Source organism: Moschus berezovskii, chromosome 25 (assembly GCF_049115385.1).
Source record: "Moschus berezovskii isolate FMDL1 chromosome 25, NW_MosBer_1.0, whole genome shotgun sequence".
Classification (NCBI taxonomy): Eukaryota; Metazoa; Chordata; class Mammalia; order Artiodactyla; family Moschidae; genus Moschus; species Moschus berezovskii.
Genome location: NC_142484.1, coordinates 7,725,677 through 7,741,273, shown reverse-complemented (window position 1 = coordinate 7,741,273; position 15,597 = coordinate 7,725,677). Strand labels below are relative to the sequence as shown.

At 54.3% G+C, this 15,597-nt stretch overlaps 3 protein-coding genes across 9 annotated transcripts; 1 reads left to right on the top strand and 2 right to left on the bottom strand.

The window, feature by feature from the left end:
- Positions 1-1,424: 1,424 nt before the first annotated feature.
- On the bottom strand, positions 1,425-2,836 carry FAU (FAU ubiquitin like and ribosomal protein S30 fusion). The gene is made up of 5 exons (XM_055414953.2): positions 2,705-2,836; positions 2,354-2,436; positions 2,119-2,263; positions 1,757-1,812; positions 1,425-1,598 (listed from the first exon to the last, which is right to left on the bottom strand). Exons 2-5 carry the CDS (start codon positions 2,426-2,428, stop codon positions 1,473-1,475), a joined length of 402 nt encoding a protein of 133 aa, XP_055270928.1. The 5' UTR covers positions 2,429-2,436; positions 2,705-2,836; the 3' UTR covers positions 1,425-1,472.
- Positions 2,837-2,926: 90 nt separating this feature from the next.
- MRPL49 (mitochondrial ribosomal protein L49) lies at positions 2,927-7,034 on the top strand. Of its 2 annotated transcripts, XM_055415571.2 has the most exons (4): positions 2,927-3,049; positions 4,473-4,623; positions 5,408-5,532; positions 5,644-7,034. In XM_055415571.2, exons 1-4 carry the CDS (start codon positions 2,984-2,986, stop codon positions 5,788-5,790), a joined length of 489 nt encoding a protein of 162 aa, XP_055271546.1. In that variant the 5' UTR covers positions 2,927-2,983; the 3' UTR covers positions 5,791-7,034. The 2 variants fall into 2 exon arrangements, with proteins under 2 accessions (XP_055271546.1, XP_088688217.1); XM_088832091.1 differs by lacking the exon at positions 4,473-4,623 and having other exon boundaries at positions 2,944-3,049.
- SYVN1 (synoviolin 1) lies at positions 6,940-14,381 on the bottom strand. 6 transcript variants are annotated; one of them, XM_055415569.2, is made up of 16 exons: positions 14,301-14,381; positions 12,975-13,125; positions 12,657-12,749; positions 12,415-12,567; positions 12,239-12,287; positions 11,715-11,818; positions 10,952-11,078; positions 10,756-10,855; positions 10,611-10,676; positions 10,399-10,515; positions 10,141-10,304; positions 9,747-9,875; positions 9,499-9,654; positions 9,224-9,410; positions 8,236-8,387; positions 6,940-8,160 (listed from the first exon to the last, which is right to left on the bottom strand). In XM_055415569.2, exons 2-16 carry the CDS (start codon positions 13,104-13,106, stop codon positions 8,054-8,056), a joined length of 1,836 nt encoding a protein of 611 aa, XP_055271544.2. In that variant the 5' UTR covers positions 13,107-13,125; positions 14,301-14,381; the 3' UTR covers positions 6,940-8,053. The 6 variants fall into 6 exon arrangements, with proteins under 6 accessions (XP_055271544.2, XP_055271545.2, XP_088688213.1 ...); XM_055415570.2 differs by lacking the exon at positions 14,301-14,381 and adding an exon at positions 13,966-14,272 and having other exon boundaries at positions 9,224-9,380; positions 12,975-13,123; XM_088832087.1 differs by lacking the exon at positions 14,301-14,381 and adding an exon at positions 13,966-14,270 and having other exon boundaries at positions 12,975-13,123.
- Between the last annotated feature and the right edge of the window lie 1,216 nt (positions 14,382-15,597).

Here is a 15,597-nt window from a genome sequence, read left to right as displayed (position 1 = left end):
ACTGAGCAACAGTGCACACACACCCACACTACCCCTGGTGGTCTAAGCTACTTGTTCTTCAGTTCGAGGACACCAGCCTAACTGGTTTCCTTTTGCCAGCCCTCCAGAAAAGAAAAGTCAGCTAGAGAAAGTAGACCACAAGTCACATCCCAGCAGGCCCTTACTTGAAACCCTGACCTGCACTTGGACTGAAACCACACTCCTCTGCACATCTGACAAGACCCTGCAGGATCTGCTACACACCGCCAGAGTTCTCCTGGCTGAAATTCACCATCTCACCACTTAAATCATTTCCTGTTTAAAGTCTCACATATCCCATCCTCAGAGACCTTCCTAGGGTAGTTATCTGTCCACCACTCCCTCCCTCTTTAGTTACAGCACCCTGCTTACTTTCTATGGCCACAGCACTTGTAACTAGTTTTTTTGCTTTCCTCACAGGAAACTAAAAGAGATGGGGCCAGTGTCTTTCTAGAAAGCTCACTATAAAAGACAAAAATAGCCAATACATTTGTGTATTTTTCTAGATGGCAGGAACTGATCTAAACTCTTTATATCCTTTAATCCTCAAAAGCAACTCTCAAGAGAAGATGGCAAGAACTTCCCTGGTGGGCCAGTGGTTAAGACTCAACACTCCCAATGCAGGGGGCTCAGGTTCAATCCTTGGTCAGGGAACTAGATCCCTGATGGTGCAACCAAAGTTCCCCATGGAGCTACAAAAATCTGGGAGATGATGGCAGTGGAATTCTCTGGCAGTCCAGTGGTTAGGACTCAGTGCTTTCACTGCCAGGCCTGGATTTGAGCCCTGGTTGCCTGGTTGGGAAACCAGAATCCCATAAGCTGCATAACACAGGAAAAAAAAAAAAGCCAGCCAGCCAGTGAATAAATGGAACAAGGAGCCAGACTCAAGACAGTCCAAATCTAGAGCCCAAGGTCTTTATCCCATAGTATGCTGTATCCCAAGAACCATGAGGTTCAAAAACCTTAGCAGAATGAATGAATGTATATGCATGTGTTTCTAGGAAACTTTAATCAGCTCCAGATAACTCCACTTCTGGGAACACTGAACCCATCAACCAAGCAACCTCACCTGTGACATACATGATTAGGTTAGCAAGGCCAGTCAGGAAATCACAACAAACTATCACTGCACTGAAATGTGATCATGCAACACTTTCTAAAGCTAGGGTAGACCAGATTCCTGACCTGGACTCCAGTAAGGCCACACCTATTCCAAGTTAAGGGCTGGCATCTGTAGTTACCAATTTTCACAGGAAGTTTTTTAAAAACATGTTTACCACTCTTCCACTCCCATCCAGTCACTGAGTTCACAATGCCAGGAAACCAAAGTGAGGCCTGTTCATACCACTAGTCCTAGAAACCACATCATTCCCTCAGGCCCTGGAAATGAAGATGAAACAATGGTATGACTGGGTTAAGTGGCTTTATTATAGAAAGCCAAGATTACAGAGGACTTAGGAGTTAGCATTAGGGCCCTTCTTCTTGCCAAAGGTGGGCACAACATTGACAAAGCGCCGGTTGTACTGCATACGCCTCTTGGCTCTGCCTGTCTTCTTCTTCTTCTTCTCTTGCTTGGCCACCTGGGAAAAGGGAGGGATGATCAGACCTAGATTGCCTCTTCTAGGCCTTCCCTCTGGCTCATTGCCAAGAAACCAAACAGGACAAGAGCCCAGGGTTTTGGCTTAGCTGTGCCAGAAAAAAACAAAATCCAAACACCACCACTAATACTCTCACTTACCTTGGGAGTCTGACCTCTCACTTTCCCAGCACGGGCCAGGGAACCATGGACTTTACCTGTAGTGGGAAAAGAGGACAGCAAGCAGTTAGAACAAGAAGGCACCATCCAGCAAAATCCTTTCTCCTCAACTTAAGCAAGATGGGCCCAAGAGAAAATGAAAACAAAGTCATAGAGATTTGAACTCTGACCAAGAATGTCTAGTCTGGTACATTCTGGGGTGTCACTTCAGAATTTTCTAGCTCCTGACTTTAAACAAGACCTAAGGAAGCTTCGGGAGATAGTGAAGAACCACCCTGGACTGAGGACACACTCTACACCCATAAGATTACAAACGGTTCAAAGGATAGTCCTCCCCAACTCACCTCCAAGCATGCGGCCGGCTACTTCCAGAGTGCTCAGAGCCTCCACCCCACACTGGGCCAGAGTAGCCTCATCCTCTAGGGGCGTGCCAGCCAGGAGCAGGACTTGATCTTCTGGAGCGATGCCCTCCAACGAAGCTACATGAGCCTATGGAGAAAAACAAGGTTCAGCGTTCCCGCAAGGAGCGAGGCTGAAGAAGACACACACACAAAACCAGAGGGCACCAGGGACTCTTACCTTGATTCGGGCGACCGTCTCCTGGCCGGTCACCTCGAGAGTGTGTAGCTCCTGGGCGCGGACAAAGAGCTGCATGTTGGCGACTGAAAAAAAGATAGGGAGGGGTGGTTTCTAAGAGAAGAAATACTCTGGGAGAGAGGAGGATCGCTAAATGGGTGGGCGGCCCGGGAGGGCTGCGCAGGGAAATAGGTGGTCTCGGGGTCTCACGTGGGTAATGCCCAAACTGCCAGAGAGGACCGACGGCAATCAGCCCCAAGAACAGTCCCTCGTTCCCTGTTTTTTCCGCGTCTTCTAACCTCGAGGCCAATCTGCTGTTAAGTCCTTCCTATCCACCCGTAGCCCAATTCTTACCTAGATCACGGACACCGCTGCCGCTACCGCAAAGATGGAGTCGAGAAAGAGGAAGGAGCGAGGGCGCACACTTCCTCTCCGCCTGCTGCGTGCTACGTCACTGAGGAGCGACCGCCGAGGCCTCTGGTATTTCTACCTCCCGAAGCCGTTCTGGCTCCGCCTCTCTGTGATTGCGCAGGCGCCTTCTCGGTCCCGGGCGGGGCGAACAGGAAGGGGCGGGACCAGGCTGATTGCGCGCGCAGAAAACTAGTTAGGGGACAGTTCAAGGTGGCGGCGACTATGTTTCGGTATGTGCTGCGGGGATGGAGCACCGGTGTCCCGCCAGGCTGCGGACTACGGCGACTGGTGAGAGAGCCGATCCTGGAGCTGGGGCCAGAGGGCTAGGTGTGAGACTCACCGTGTGCCGTGTAATCTAAAAACTGCGTCCCTCCCTAGGGGGCACTTTTCTGGAGCTCAGATACAAGATTGACAGAGAAGGTTGCAGGGCCTGGAGCGCGTTTCCGAACGTGGGGCTTGAAATATGATTGGAGGACAACTTGAGTTAATTAAATTAACAGGATTGAAATATGACTGGAGGACAACTTGAGTTAATCAGCACATCCGACTCTCTCTGCCTAGTTTTTTGTGTTTTTTTTGAAGAAGCCGTTCCGGAGGGTGAGGATTGGCCCCAGATCATTGGCGACAGTTTTGGGAACCTAGGACTCAAGCTATATGGGCCGCTCCATCTTTTCATTTCATTGTAACCCTGGGAGCCCGGGCTTTCTGTTGGGAGAATTAGGGAAGGACAGACTGTAATGTGACCTTAGGTATGTTGTTTGCTAATGTCTTTATCTATCTTAGATGTACAAAGGAGGTAGTAAAACCCCTAACATGTCGAATTAACAGAATTAAGTGAAAACCCTTAAGCACTTAGTGCCTGGTTGTGTCCATATGAATTTGAGTGTGAAACGTTCCAGGTGAGGGAAGGTCACTTCAGATGAGTGTGAAAGTCCCTAACCCTGAGGTAGAATATTTCAGTAGAATCTTGAGGAAACTAAAATACTGAAAAATGCCGGATTGGTCAGACCTAGGGTTACTCGTCTTTCCAGAGGTATACACACACTTCTCGTTTGAGTCCCACAAAAATCCTGAGAGGCAGGCACTTCTGAGTTCCTGACTTGTACCTTTTGTTGTTCAGTCGCTAAGTCGTGCCCCCCATGGACTGCAGCACACACCAGGCTTTGCTGTCCTTCACTATCTCCTGGAATTTGCTCAGATTCATGTCTGTTGAGTCCGTGGCACTAACCATCATATCCTCAGCCTTGTACCCTGAGGGTAACCCTGTTCCCTCAGACTTGTACCCTGCAGCCTGGCAAACTCGAGTCTGGTGCTTTCCTATCTCCTGACCCCAGGAAAGGGGGAGCAGCGCAGTGAGCGGTCTTCATTCATTTACTATTTAAACTCCAACTTTTTGGAGAAGGAAATGGCAGCCCACTCCAGTATTCTTGCCTGGGAAATCCCATGGCCAGAAGAGCCTGGCAGGCTACAATCCATAGGGTCACAGAGTCAGACCCAGCTTAGTGACTAAACAACAACTATGTTTATATATTCTTTTCCAGATTCTTTTCCATTACAGGTTTTTGTAAGACATTAAATTTAATTCCTTAACTATAAAAAAAAAAAAACTCCCAACTTTTTGTTTATACTATTCTCTTTGCTTGTAATGTTTCCTTTTTCTACTTAACTGAAGTTCTGCCAGCTGATGGAGAGTTTTTTTTGTGTGTCTCAGAGCCAGACTCAGGGGACTCCTGATTACCCCCGCTTCCTGGAGTCTGTGGATGAATACCGTTTTGTGGAGCGCCTGTTACCCCCAACCAGCATCCCAAAGCCCCCAAAGCATGAACATTATCCCACTCCTTGTGGTTGGCAGCCCCCTAGAGGTGAGCTGGATGATGGGGATGGCTTGATGGCTGCAGGGAAACATCCCCCTCCCTAGTGGTCTGTCTGCCCTGGCCCAGGCTCTTGACTCCCCAGAGGGTTAAATTGAGATCACTTAGAGCTAGCATCTTAGGTTCAACAAAGGGCTGGGGATTGGATACCTGTTTTAGTACGACCCATCCATTCACACTATTGGGGTGAGGTCTTCTTATGTGGGAAAAGTGAAGCATAGAGAGATGACCCAAAAATTTTTCACCCCAGCCATAATTGAGAACATAGCTTGGGAGTTGGGCAGTTCTGTGTTCAAGTTTGGTTTTGCCATGCATTGCCAGTATGATCTAGTTGCTTAGCTTCTCCCAACCTTAGTTTCAGCAAAATAGAGATCATCTGCTCAGCATATTAAAGTGTGTTGTGTAGATCTCGGCCTGTGCTAGGTATTCAGTTCTTGTAAATCGCCATCCCTTTGTGCCGGATTGATTTTAGCCTCCCTGACCTAGTGGAGAAGCAGCGATTGGCCCAGAGGGGGACTCAAAGATCCAGGGAGGCATAGCCCCGACTTCATTTCTTCTTCTGCACCTGCTGGTGCCGGGCCTGTGCTGGGCCTTGAGGTACCAGTGTGAACAAGCTGATCCTGGCACTAAACTTAGGGAAAGAACGTGTCTCCTGATCTGAAGTCTGGAGGTGGCTTTGCCGTTGTGTTTACTGACCCTCTACACACTGAGGAGAAAGGTGAGGTGAGAGGAAATCTGGGGACATTTGACTTATCCCTGTCCCTCTGTGTCACAGACCCCCCACCCAACCTGCCCTACTTCGTGCGGCGCTCTCGGATGCACAACATCCCAGTCTACAAGGACATCACGCATGGAAACCGTCAGATGACTGTGATCCGGAAGGTGGAGGGGGACATTTGGGTAAGTGGGTGGATAGGTCAGGGTCCAATTCTGACCTTTCAGGGATGAAGGGACAAGAGCCTCTGGAGGGAAGGGTCTCCTGACCAGGCCTGATCCATCATCTTCCCCCAGGCCCTGCAGAAGGATGTGGAAGATTTTCTGAGCCCACTGCTGGGGAAGACACCTATCACCCAGGTCAATGAGGTGACCGGTACCCTTCGGATCAAGGGCTACTTTGATCAGCAGCTCAAAGCCTGGCTTCTGGAGAAAGGCTTCTGATGCCCAGCTGAGCAGGCTCCATGACAGCGTCCCCCTCAGACTGGAGTTCCGGGGATCCCAGGAAGAGGGAGGCTGTTGGAGCAAGGAAAGAGAGGGTATAGAGACCAGGGCTGAGGGCTCTGGAGCAGGCCTTGCATGCATCAAGAAAATGGGACCCTGTGTGGGTGCCAGCACTGGAGGAGGGCTGTCTAACATTGGAGACGCACCAGAAACAGCCAAGCTCGAGGGGAGTGTTAATTGCCTCCCTTCCCCACTTTGGTGTGATCCTTCTCTCCCTTCATTGGAGCTCCTTGACTTTAGCTACTCAAGCTTTAGAGGTTGTGTTAACTGCCCCTTTCTCAAAAGCAATAGCCCAACCTGGTTTACCAGAGGGTACCCCAGGGCAGACCCACAGGGCACATTTCTTCCTTGGCCCGCAGACCGTCACTGCTGCAAAAAATCCCTGAGCCCTTCTTCTGGGTCAGACCTGGCTTGGTAGAGGCTACAGAGAAACCAGGATGACTCAGACACCAATCCTGGAGGTCTTCATTTCCAAGTGCCATGCAGGTCAGACCCTGGGCTTGTTCCTTTTACCCATAGAGAGGTAAAAAGTGGCCTGCATCTCATTCTGTATTAGAGTTGGATCTGACTGGGCTTCTAGCTCCAGGAAGTTAAGTGATTAGCTGGCCTGCAGGGCTCCTTGAGAGTTCCTGGCGCAGCCCACAGCCATCCCTCCCAGGTTGCTGACCTAGTATCAAGGCTGGACAATGTGCTGGAGGCAGGAAGATACTGACCTTTTGTCCCTATCGCCCTATCCTGCCTCAGCCAAGGAACCTTCACACTTGCCCCACCTTGGGAGTCCTCAAGGCCAGAGACCTGAGATCCCACCCCATCCCCACCTCAGCATCAAGCTGACTCAAGACAGGGTTCAAAGCATGGCTCCCCTACTTGCTCTGACCTCAGGCAAGGTAGTTACCCTCTCTGGGGTTCAGTTTCTTCGTATGTAAAATGGGTATATCTTCCAAAGACCTTAATAATTCAACACTGTGCCCAGGGACAGTACTGCCTTGTATAAATAAACCCGCAGATTCCAGGCCACTCTCAAGTCTACAACCTGGGTTTAGAAAAAGAGGGAGTGTGGCACACCAATCCTATCACACCAGTTCCACCAGTCATTAATGCAAGTTTTTATTTGGCTGTATATACAATTTAAGCTATTAAAATTTGTACAATATTTACAAATTAAATAATCATCTGAAACTGTCTCCAGCAACTCTTGTAACATAAAACCAAGGGGAAAAAGACAGGGGCAGGCAAGGCCTTGGCTCCTGTGGACCCTACCTGGCCTAGAGCCTTTCTAAACTGGAAGGATGAGGAGCTCAGCACTCCTGCTTCCCTTTCCTGGGGGTCAGGCATTCCAATTCAAAATTTAAGCCAGAAGACATAGCAAGGAAGTTAACTCCCATTCTTCTAAACTCAAGAAAAAATCTGCAAGTTAAGAAGTGGCCTTTCCGTAGGGTCTGAGGCTTGCAGTGGTTCAGAATCAGACACACGAGCTCTCAGCCTAGAATGAGGCTACCCGGTGCCTGCTGAGTGAGACCAGAGTCTCACCTTAAACAAACTACAGGGAGAAAAGGGCCGGGGGGGGAGGGGCAGAGCAGGGCCCCTTAGTGCTGTCGCCTGCCCCTCCACCCCCAGATACTCCTTTCCCTGAGTTGTGTGGTTGCCAGTAAGACATGAAAGTGCCACAGGGCACAAAGGGCACAGAAGACCACCGCAAGGAGCTTCCGGAGAGTTTAGGTAGGAAAAGAGGTTAGGTACCAGTCTTGTGGGCGGGCCCAGGAGCAAGTTCCTGGCCTGCCTCCAGCCCCTTGAGTCCACACTCGGGAACAGGAGCTAATACTGTTCGGCACTGCAGCGTGACTCCACACACAAGGGGGGCTCAGAGGGGCTGCCCCTTCTCCCAGAAGGGCACTGGGGGATCAGGGGGCATCTCAGATGCTGCACCTTTCTGCCTTCACAGGCCCAGCAGAATACAGGGCTGAAGGGTTGGAGAGGAAGCCTGGAAGTGACCCCAAATCCCCATGGCTGCCAGGGGACTGTAAGGGCTGGGGTCAGCTGGGGCCTCCAGCCTCTTTCCACTTGGTCTAGGGTGCCACTTCCTCTGCCTCAGAGCTGGGGGTTACTATTCCCTGGTGCAGGTAGGGAGGGAGCTGGCACTTGGTGGCAGGATGTGTCCCAGCGAGGGCTGCTCGAGAGGGGGCAGGTCAAGACTGGGGCGTTGTCAGTGAGCAACAGGGGACTCCAGCTTTTGTAGACGGCGGCGGCGCAGCTCCGCTGCATCAGGCTCCCCATCTTCAGGCAGCTCCTCGGTGCTCGCTGACTCAGGAGCTGGGGACAGAGAGATCCAGAAGTGGAACCCAGACAAGGCTCCTGGCTCACTCCCCAGGGGCTGACCGCAACTACCTGAAGGCTTCTCAGGTTCAGGGGCTGGTGGGGAGGCTCCTGGGGATGGAGTGGTGGCCTCAGAGCTGGGGGTGCTGGTGGAAGAGGTGGTAGCAACAACGGTAGGGACGGTCTCCTCAGTGGGGTTAGCTGCGGTGGCAGGCCGGGGGGGCCTAGGAAGAGAAGGGACGAGAGGAGGGCGTGGCATCCTGGCCTGACTGGACAGACTCTGCACTCGGTGAGCCTGGCAGGGTGAAATCCAGCACCGACGTGGTCACCAGCAGACGCCAGTGAACACATGTTGTGTGACTCCTTGAAATTCTGTACCACAGACCGTAAACCATGTACAGGCAGGGACTGCGGGCCGTGTTCACTGTTACTCTGCCGAGTCCCCATCTGAGGTGCCAGACACCTTCCAGACCAACTAAGACAGTCCCCCGAATAACCCACAAAGCACATGAATCTCAGACTCAAAGCTCCCCTCCAAGTCTGTACTGACATTTCCGGGTACCAAGCACTTTATACACGTTCCCTGCGAATAGGAATTAGAACACCTCTACTCAAATAAGGTAACAAAGGTCCCAAAGTGAGTGAGTGACAGGGTCAGGACTTGAACTCGGGCCACGCTCGCTCCAGGCGACTATCTGCTGTCTCGGATCAAGGATAGTGATTCCCAGTCAAAGTGTCACCCTGTGTCGAGAGGGTGTACATGATAAAGCTTAAGTACCAGGAGTTATGGGTAATCTGACTTCAGGAAGTATAAAGGAACGATATTCAGGTCAGCTCTTTAATAAACCCCGCTCCTCTGCAGATCCAGACAGGCTGTGTGCAGGGGCAGGATAAAAAGACACCAAGAACCCTGACACCTTGGGTGTGCCTACAGGTATAATACCTCAATCAACAGGTGGCAGAGGGTGGCAGGAGCAAAGGGCCAAGAACCACCGCTGAGGGCCTTCTCTTGGCAGCTCTACACCCCCGCCGCCCACCCTGGCCCCGGGTGCAGACCTACCCCAGGGAGGCGAGCACGGTGAGGTACTGGTTGATCTGCAGCATGGCGGCGTCCAGCAGCGTGTGGATGTTGCGCAGGCTCTGCAGCCGCGCCTCTAGGTGCTGTCGCTCATGGCCTTCCAGGGCCCGCAGCTCCTCTGGGGTCAGCCCAGCAAAGCCTGCGGGAGGCACAGGCATCGGGGGGAAGGCTGAAGGGAGAGAGAGGCTCAGCCTGGGCTGCCTGGGCCTGACACCACGCCACCTCCCCAAACCACCCCTGGAGAGGCCCCCATTTACCAAAGGGCGGAGGCAGCGGCATGCCCATCCAGGGAGGGGGGAAGGGGAAGCCGGGGGCAGGGCTGGCCTCCGGGGAGGAAGCAGGGCCAGGTGCTGGGGCAGAGGCAGCAGCAGCGGCTGTGGTTGTGGCTGCTCCACTGGGCCGAGAAAGGGTGGCTAAAGAGCAAGAACAGGAAGTCAGCAAGTGTTGACAGGCTTCTGCTTCCCTTCCTTCCATCCCCTGGCTGATGTGGTACCAAAGGGCTCACCTGCACTGGTGGATGGAGGGGCCACAGCCTCTCCTGAGCCAGGGGGAGGTGGAACAGGCGGAAAGGGGCCCATGGGGGGCCACAGCGGGAACATGCCTGGAGGAAAGGGAGGCAGGAGGCCCTGGGGGACTGCGGAGAGAAGACTGGTGGTGAGAAAAGGTCCAAACTGAGATAGATCCAGGTCACAGGCAGGGGGTCTGGGCGTCCTCTGTCCTCTGCTCCCACAGGTCCTCTCTGAGCTCAGCACAGACCACTTGTGACTACAATCACCAGCCCTCGCGGCCCCCCCACCCCCTCTAGAGGGCAGGGACTCTGTTTCACCTCAAGATTTCCCATTCCCAGTCCAGGGCAAGTACCCAACAGTGTTGGACAGCCAGATGAAGGGGCCACTCACAGTTGGGGGGCTGGGGCAGGAGTGGTGGGGCGTGGGGGGCAGGTGGCGGCCCCTGATCTGCAGGCTCAGGGGGCGGCGGTGACTGGGTCGGCAGGGATGCCCGAAGGACGTCCATACGGCAGGTGGGGCAGGTCTGCTGCCGCTGGAACCAGGAGCGCAGGCAGCTGGGGGTCAAGACCAGGCAGTGGTTGGAAGGTCCCTGGGGGTCTGCCTCCCAGAGCCACCCCTGATGCCCAGGCTCCTCTGGGCCTCTCCCACCTGGTATGGAAAATGTGGTTGCAGGGCAGTCTCTTGGCACCAGTCACCATCTCTTCTCGGCAGATAATGCAGACATTGTCCATTGCCTGCAGTTCCTCTGGGGTGGCGTCTGGATACCTGGTCAGAACAGGCCAAGGGCACATCAAGACCAGAGCTGGAGGCGGGGCACCTGGGACAGACCTTGGGCGAGCAGCTGGGACAGGCCCACTTACAGTGTGTTCATGTTGCGGATAGCTCGGCGAGACATGATGGCGTCAGTCACAGCTTTCTTGAACTGCCTGAAAGGACAGTTTCAGTAGAGGAGGGAGACAGAGGGGGAGGGGTTGAAGGTGTGGCAGGGCTGGGGGCTAGGCTCACCTCATGGCAAGATACATCGGCCGGATGGCAAAGAGAGGGAACGTGTGCACCTTGATCATGATGGTCATGAAAGCCATGTACAGCAGAACCTTGATGAAGCCTGGGCGTCAGGGGGACAGAGAGTGGCAGGTCACAGGACTTGGTAGGCAGGGCTGGGGATGCTGGTACGGGTTGGGGAGGTCCAGGCTCCTCTCACCTGTGAACAGCTCGGTGTAGAGCATGTACACCGCCTTGTTGTCCCAGGGATTCTCGCTCTGGAGGTCCACGGAGTGCAGCACATACTTGATGAAGATGGTGAGCACCATGGTCATCAGGATGGCGTACTGGGGGGGGGGGCAGGGAACATAAGAACGCAGCCCTCCCTGCTCCAGCCAAACTCTGCCATCCCCAGGCCTGTGCACAGCGGAGTGCCACGGCACAAGCACAGGCTTGGACGCCACAGGGTCCTCCTCGTTTCTCCACTCACTAGCTGATGTGACTTTCAGCAACTCACTAGACTACTCTGCACTTCAGTCTGCCTGTCTGTTAATGACAGAATTAACTGCTCTTATGTAACAGCGTTGCTTTGCTGATTGAAACAGATGCAGGTCAAGTGCTCAGCAGAGGGCCCAGCGTACAGAAAACACTCAACAAAGATGAACCATTGTCATTGGACATGCCTCCCCAGCTGTCCATCAAGCTAATTCCTTCTGTCCATTAACAGCCAGCTCCCCTGGCATCAACTTCCAGGAAGCCTTCCCTGAGCAACAGGCAGGGCTCCTCCACACACGCCTTTCTAGGCCTTACCCACTCTTCTACGAGTGTGCAGTGGGCAGGGCTGGGACTGACTGACAGCTGCTCCTTGGTGGCCCACGCGGGCTGGCCACAGAGCAGGTGCTCAGTAAAGGTTTGTGAAGTGATTCAAGGCACGTGCAGTGCCACCTCAGGCTTCTCCTCCCAACCTCCCAAGCCAGTTTTACCTCAAAGCCAAACACCAGCTGCACAGAGGCCCCTCGGGTCAGGATGCTGTGATAGGCATGGCTGACGAAGAGGAAGTCCAGGATACCCAGGAGGAACATAAGGGCTGTGGGGACCCCCCAAATGGGAGGTTGGTGGGGTCAGCCCGGGGCCTGACAGCCACTTCCTGCTCCAAGACAGCTCCCACCCTCAAGCCCACCATGGCCCCATCCATCTAGTCAGGTGGGCATACTCCATTGAACCCGGCCCCCTGCGATCTCTGGTTCTGCCTAACGGTGGCCCAAGCTCCAGGTGAGGAGGCAAAGAGCTAATAAGGGGCCAGGCAGTTGAGAAGCCCTGGAGTGGAACAGGGCAGAGATGATGCAAATTAACTTCCTAAATTATCTTTCCTGTACAGCTGTGGGTGGAGCAGGCAGCCTGTGCTCTATGGTACGCTCCACGGTTAATGACTTTTCATGTTCCAGTCCTTCATAGTGCCTCTTCTCCCTCCAGCTCCCTCCTCTCCACTCCCGTGGGTCTCACTCACAGACAATGCGGCAGTGGAAGAGCCAGGAGATATTGGGGCTGCGTTCCATCTGAGGCAGAGCAGAGAGGGGGCCTTTCAGGAAGTCTGGGGTTCACCGCACACCTCCAACCCAGCCCTCACTCCACGAGTCTGCCCTCCAGCCACTCTGCTCCAAAGAACCCCCTAACCCAACTCACAAAGTCCACACGGTCCTCAGCCAGCCAGTGAAAACACTTGAGGAAGAGAAGGAGAGTGAAGAGAGCAACAAAGCGGGGGCTGAAGTCGTCCCGAAAGACGGTGAAGGCCAGACAAGTCTCAGTGACGGCATACCAGGAACGTTCCAGAAGGTGCTGGAGGTTGAACAAGGAAGGATATGGAACTCAGACATTCTGTTTGCCCAGCTCCCTGCCCCACACCTTCGGAGCCATGAACATCTTACCTCCATCTCTGCTGCCCTCAGCTGTCCGAAAAACACCTTGCCCATCACCTTGCCCAAGAGGAAGACAAGGACGAAGGCCTGGATATACAGGACCTAGGAGTGAAGAGAGGCTACGTTTTGAGGTCACTTTCTGCCTTGTTCTGTCCGGGGCTCATCATTCAAGAACCTCTCCACATCCCCATCACAACTGGTTCCAAATTAGGTCTGGCAGCTACTTCACTTTTCTCCTACCTACCTGACCTTTAGCCCCACCCCTGTCTCAAGCAGACTCCTCCTTCCCTCCCTAGGAGTTCCTCCCTCCCTGAGCCTTGAACTCACTGCCATGCTGGGGCTAGACTTGGTCAGGTACACCACCGTGGGGTAGAACTGGTGCTTGAGGTAGTAGGCATGAGCCACCACGGCCCCAGTCAGCGCCAGGCTGGCCGCCATCATCACGGCAGTTCGGAACATTGCCCTGGCCTGAGGACCTGCAAGCGGAAAACAAAGAATTTTTGATGCCCATACCGTGCAAACCTAGCACCGTGCCTGAAACGCAGTGTTAATAAACAGGAGAAAGGAAAGATAACCTCACTTCGTCCTCAGCATCATCGCGTCAAGAATAACATATGCTCCCCTATCTTACAAATTAGAAGACTGGGACTCAAAGGGGTTAAGTGATCATACTGACGCAAGGGCTAGAGCCTGGGTTAGTCTTGTTTCAAATCTAGGGCTCTTTCCACGCTGCCTGCCAGACCGCCGCCTCTAGGGAAGAATGAGGAAAGGCAGCAAAGTCGGAGGAGGGAACCTGCTCCCTTTGCCCCTAAAAGTGACTTTGATGGGGTGGGATGCAAAAGCAGAGACCTCCAGAAGCGGGATCAGGCCTCCTGGTCTGGGAGAAGCCAAGGCGCTGGGGGGCGCAGCCGCGCAGGGGCAGCGCCAGTGACAGCTCGGTCAGGGTGGGCAGCTCAGACGCGCGCCCCGCGGGAGCGGGCCGGGGTACGTCAGCCTGGAACCCTGGCGCCCCCCATCCCCCGGGGCAGTGTCAACTCGGGGCACCGGAGAAACGGCCGACCGCCAGGATGCAGGAGCGGGACGGATAAGGACCCGGGTCTCCCCCACCGCCGATCACCTGTAAACGCCAGGAGCTGCGAGCGTCGCAGGCGGGGCCGGGCCTCCGGGAGAGCGGCCGCGCGGGCACCCGTCTACCGCCAGCTGACAGGCCGACGGCGGGCGGCGGGGCTGAGGGGGCGCGTCAACCCCGGAGGCCTCGAGGGGGAACGCCCCGGTCCCGACTCCAACCACAACCCGGGCCCGACCCCGGCCCACTCACCAGGAGCCCAGCACCGCGAGCCCGCTCAATGCCCCCGACTGCGGAGGCGGCCCCGGTTAACAACACTCCCCACCCCCTGCGAGCCGGAACTTGGAGGGCGAGACACCTCACTTCCGGCGGGGCGGGGCGGGGCGTGGGTCGTACCACGCGCCCCCTTCCCGTGCCCGCGCTGCCGGTGGCGCTCCCATCCGTCTGGGGTTCGCGCCTACGGTTCGCGCAACAGATGAGAGAGGCGAGAGGTGGTCTGAGCGGCAGAGGGGCACCCGGAGAAAATTAGGGTCTCCCCATTTACTAAGCACAGATGGTAGCGTCTCCGCCGCTGAGTGGACTTAACTTAGCCGAGGACTCGGGCTCTCAAAGCTGCTAGCGGACGAGGAGGGCGGGAGGGGAGGCGTGCGGGCCGTACCATTCGGAGGGGCTGCGTAGGCAAGGGAAAGACATTACAGGCCTAAGAGAAATAAACAGAATGTCTTAGAGACTCATTCCAAGGGGACTCACAACAGTTTGATAAGTTAGGTGCTTTCTGAGAGAACTGGATGCGGGAAAGAAAAACGTGTTCCCTCCTAGATCACCCCCAAATTGGGTGGGAGTGAGTTAGATCCCCGTGGCTGCTACTGATTGCTCAAAATAGAGTTACGCGGACCAATCAGAAAAAGAAATGAAAACTGCTGGCCTATAGGAAGAGAAAAGCAGTTGAGCCGTTGCTAGGGGCGGAAGGTAGCGTTGCCTAGGGCTAGCTCCAACCCCAGAAGGGTAGCGAGTAGAGAGGGCGCAGTCTATGGGCGGGTTTACTGAGTCTGCCCCAGGGGAACGTTTGCTGAACCGCGAAAGGGAGGTGTACCTGGGACTGAGTAGAAGATAGACCTTTCATTCCGGTTCACCTTGCGATGGGAGTGTTCTATGCAAAGGGAGGGACTTCACCGTCGTGTGCCTTCAATTCAGTTCAGTTCAGTCGCTCAGTCGTGTCCGACTCTTCGCGACCCCATGAATCACAGCACGCCAGGCCTCCCTGTTCATCATCAACTCCCGGAGTTCACTCAAACTCATGTCTACAGAGTCGGTGATGCCATCCAGCCATCTCATTCTCTGTCGTCCCCTTCTCCTCCCGCCCCCAACCTTTCCCAGCATCAGAGTCTTTTCCAGTGAGTCAACTCGTCGCATGAGGTGGCCAAAGTATTGCAGTTTCAGCTTTAGCATCAGTCCCTCCAATGAACACCCAGGATTGATCTCTTCTAGAATGGACTGGTTGGATCTCCTTGCAGTCCAAGGGACTCTCAAGAGTCTTCTCCAGCACCACAGTTCAAAAGCATCAATTCTTCGGCCATCAGCCTTCTTCATAGTCCAACTCTCACATCCATACATGACCACAGGAAAAACCATAGCCTTGACTAGACGGACCTTGGTTGCCTTCACCCCTCCCCAAGCCTACTGCGTTGCAGTTCTTAGATCATTCTGTCCTGGGCCGCCGTAGCCACAGCTCTCCAGATCTTGGCTGTCATCAGCCAACCCAGTCTGCTCATTAACAGAATAGAGCTAATGCGCCGACCGTGCGTTGCGTGTTCCTCGGTCATCGCATTTAATCATCAACCACTAAGTTGATAAGCAACGTGGTGCTAGTCTCATTTCGTACCG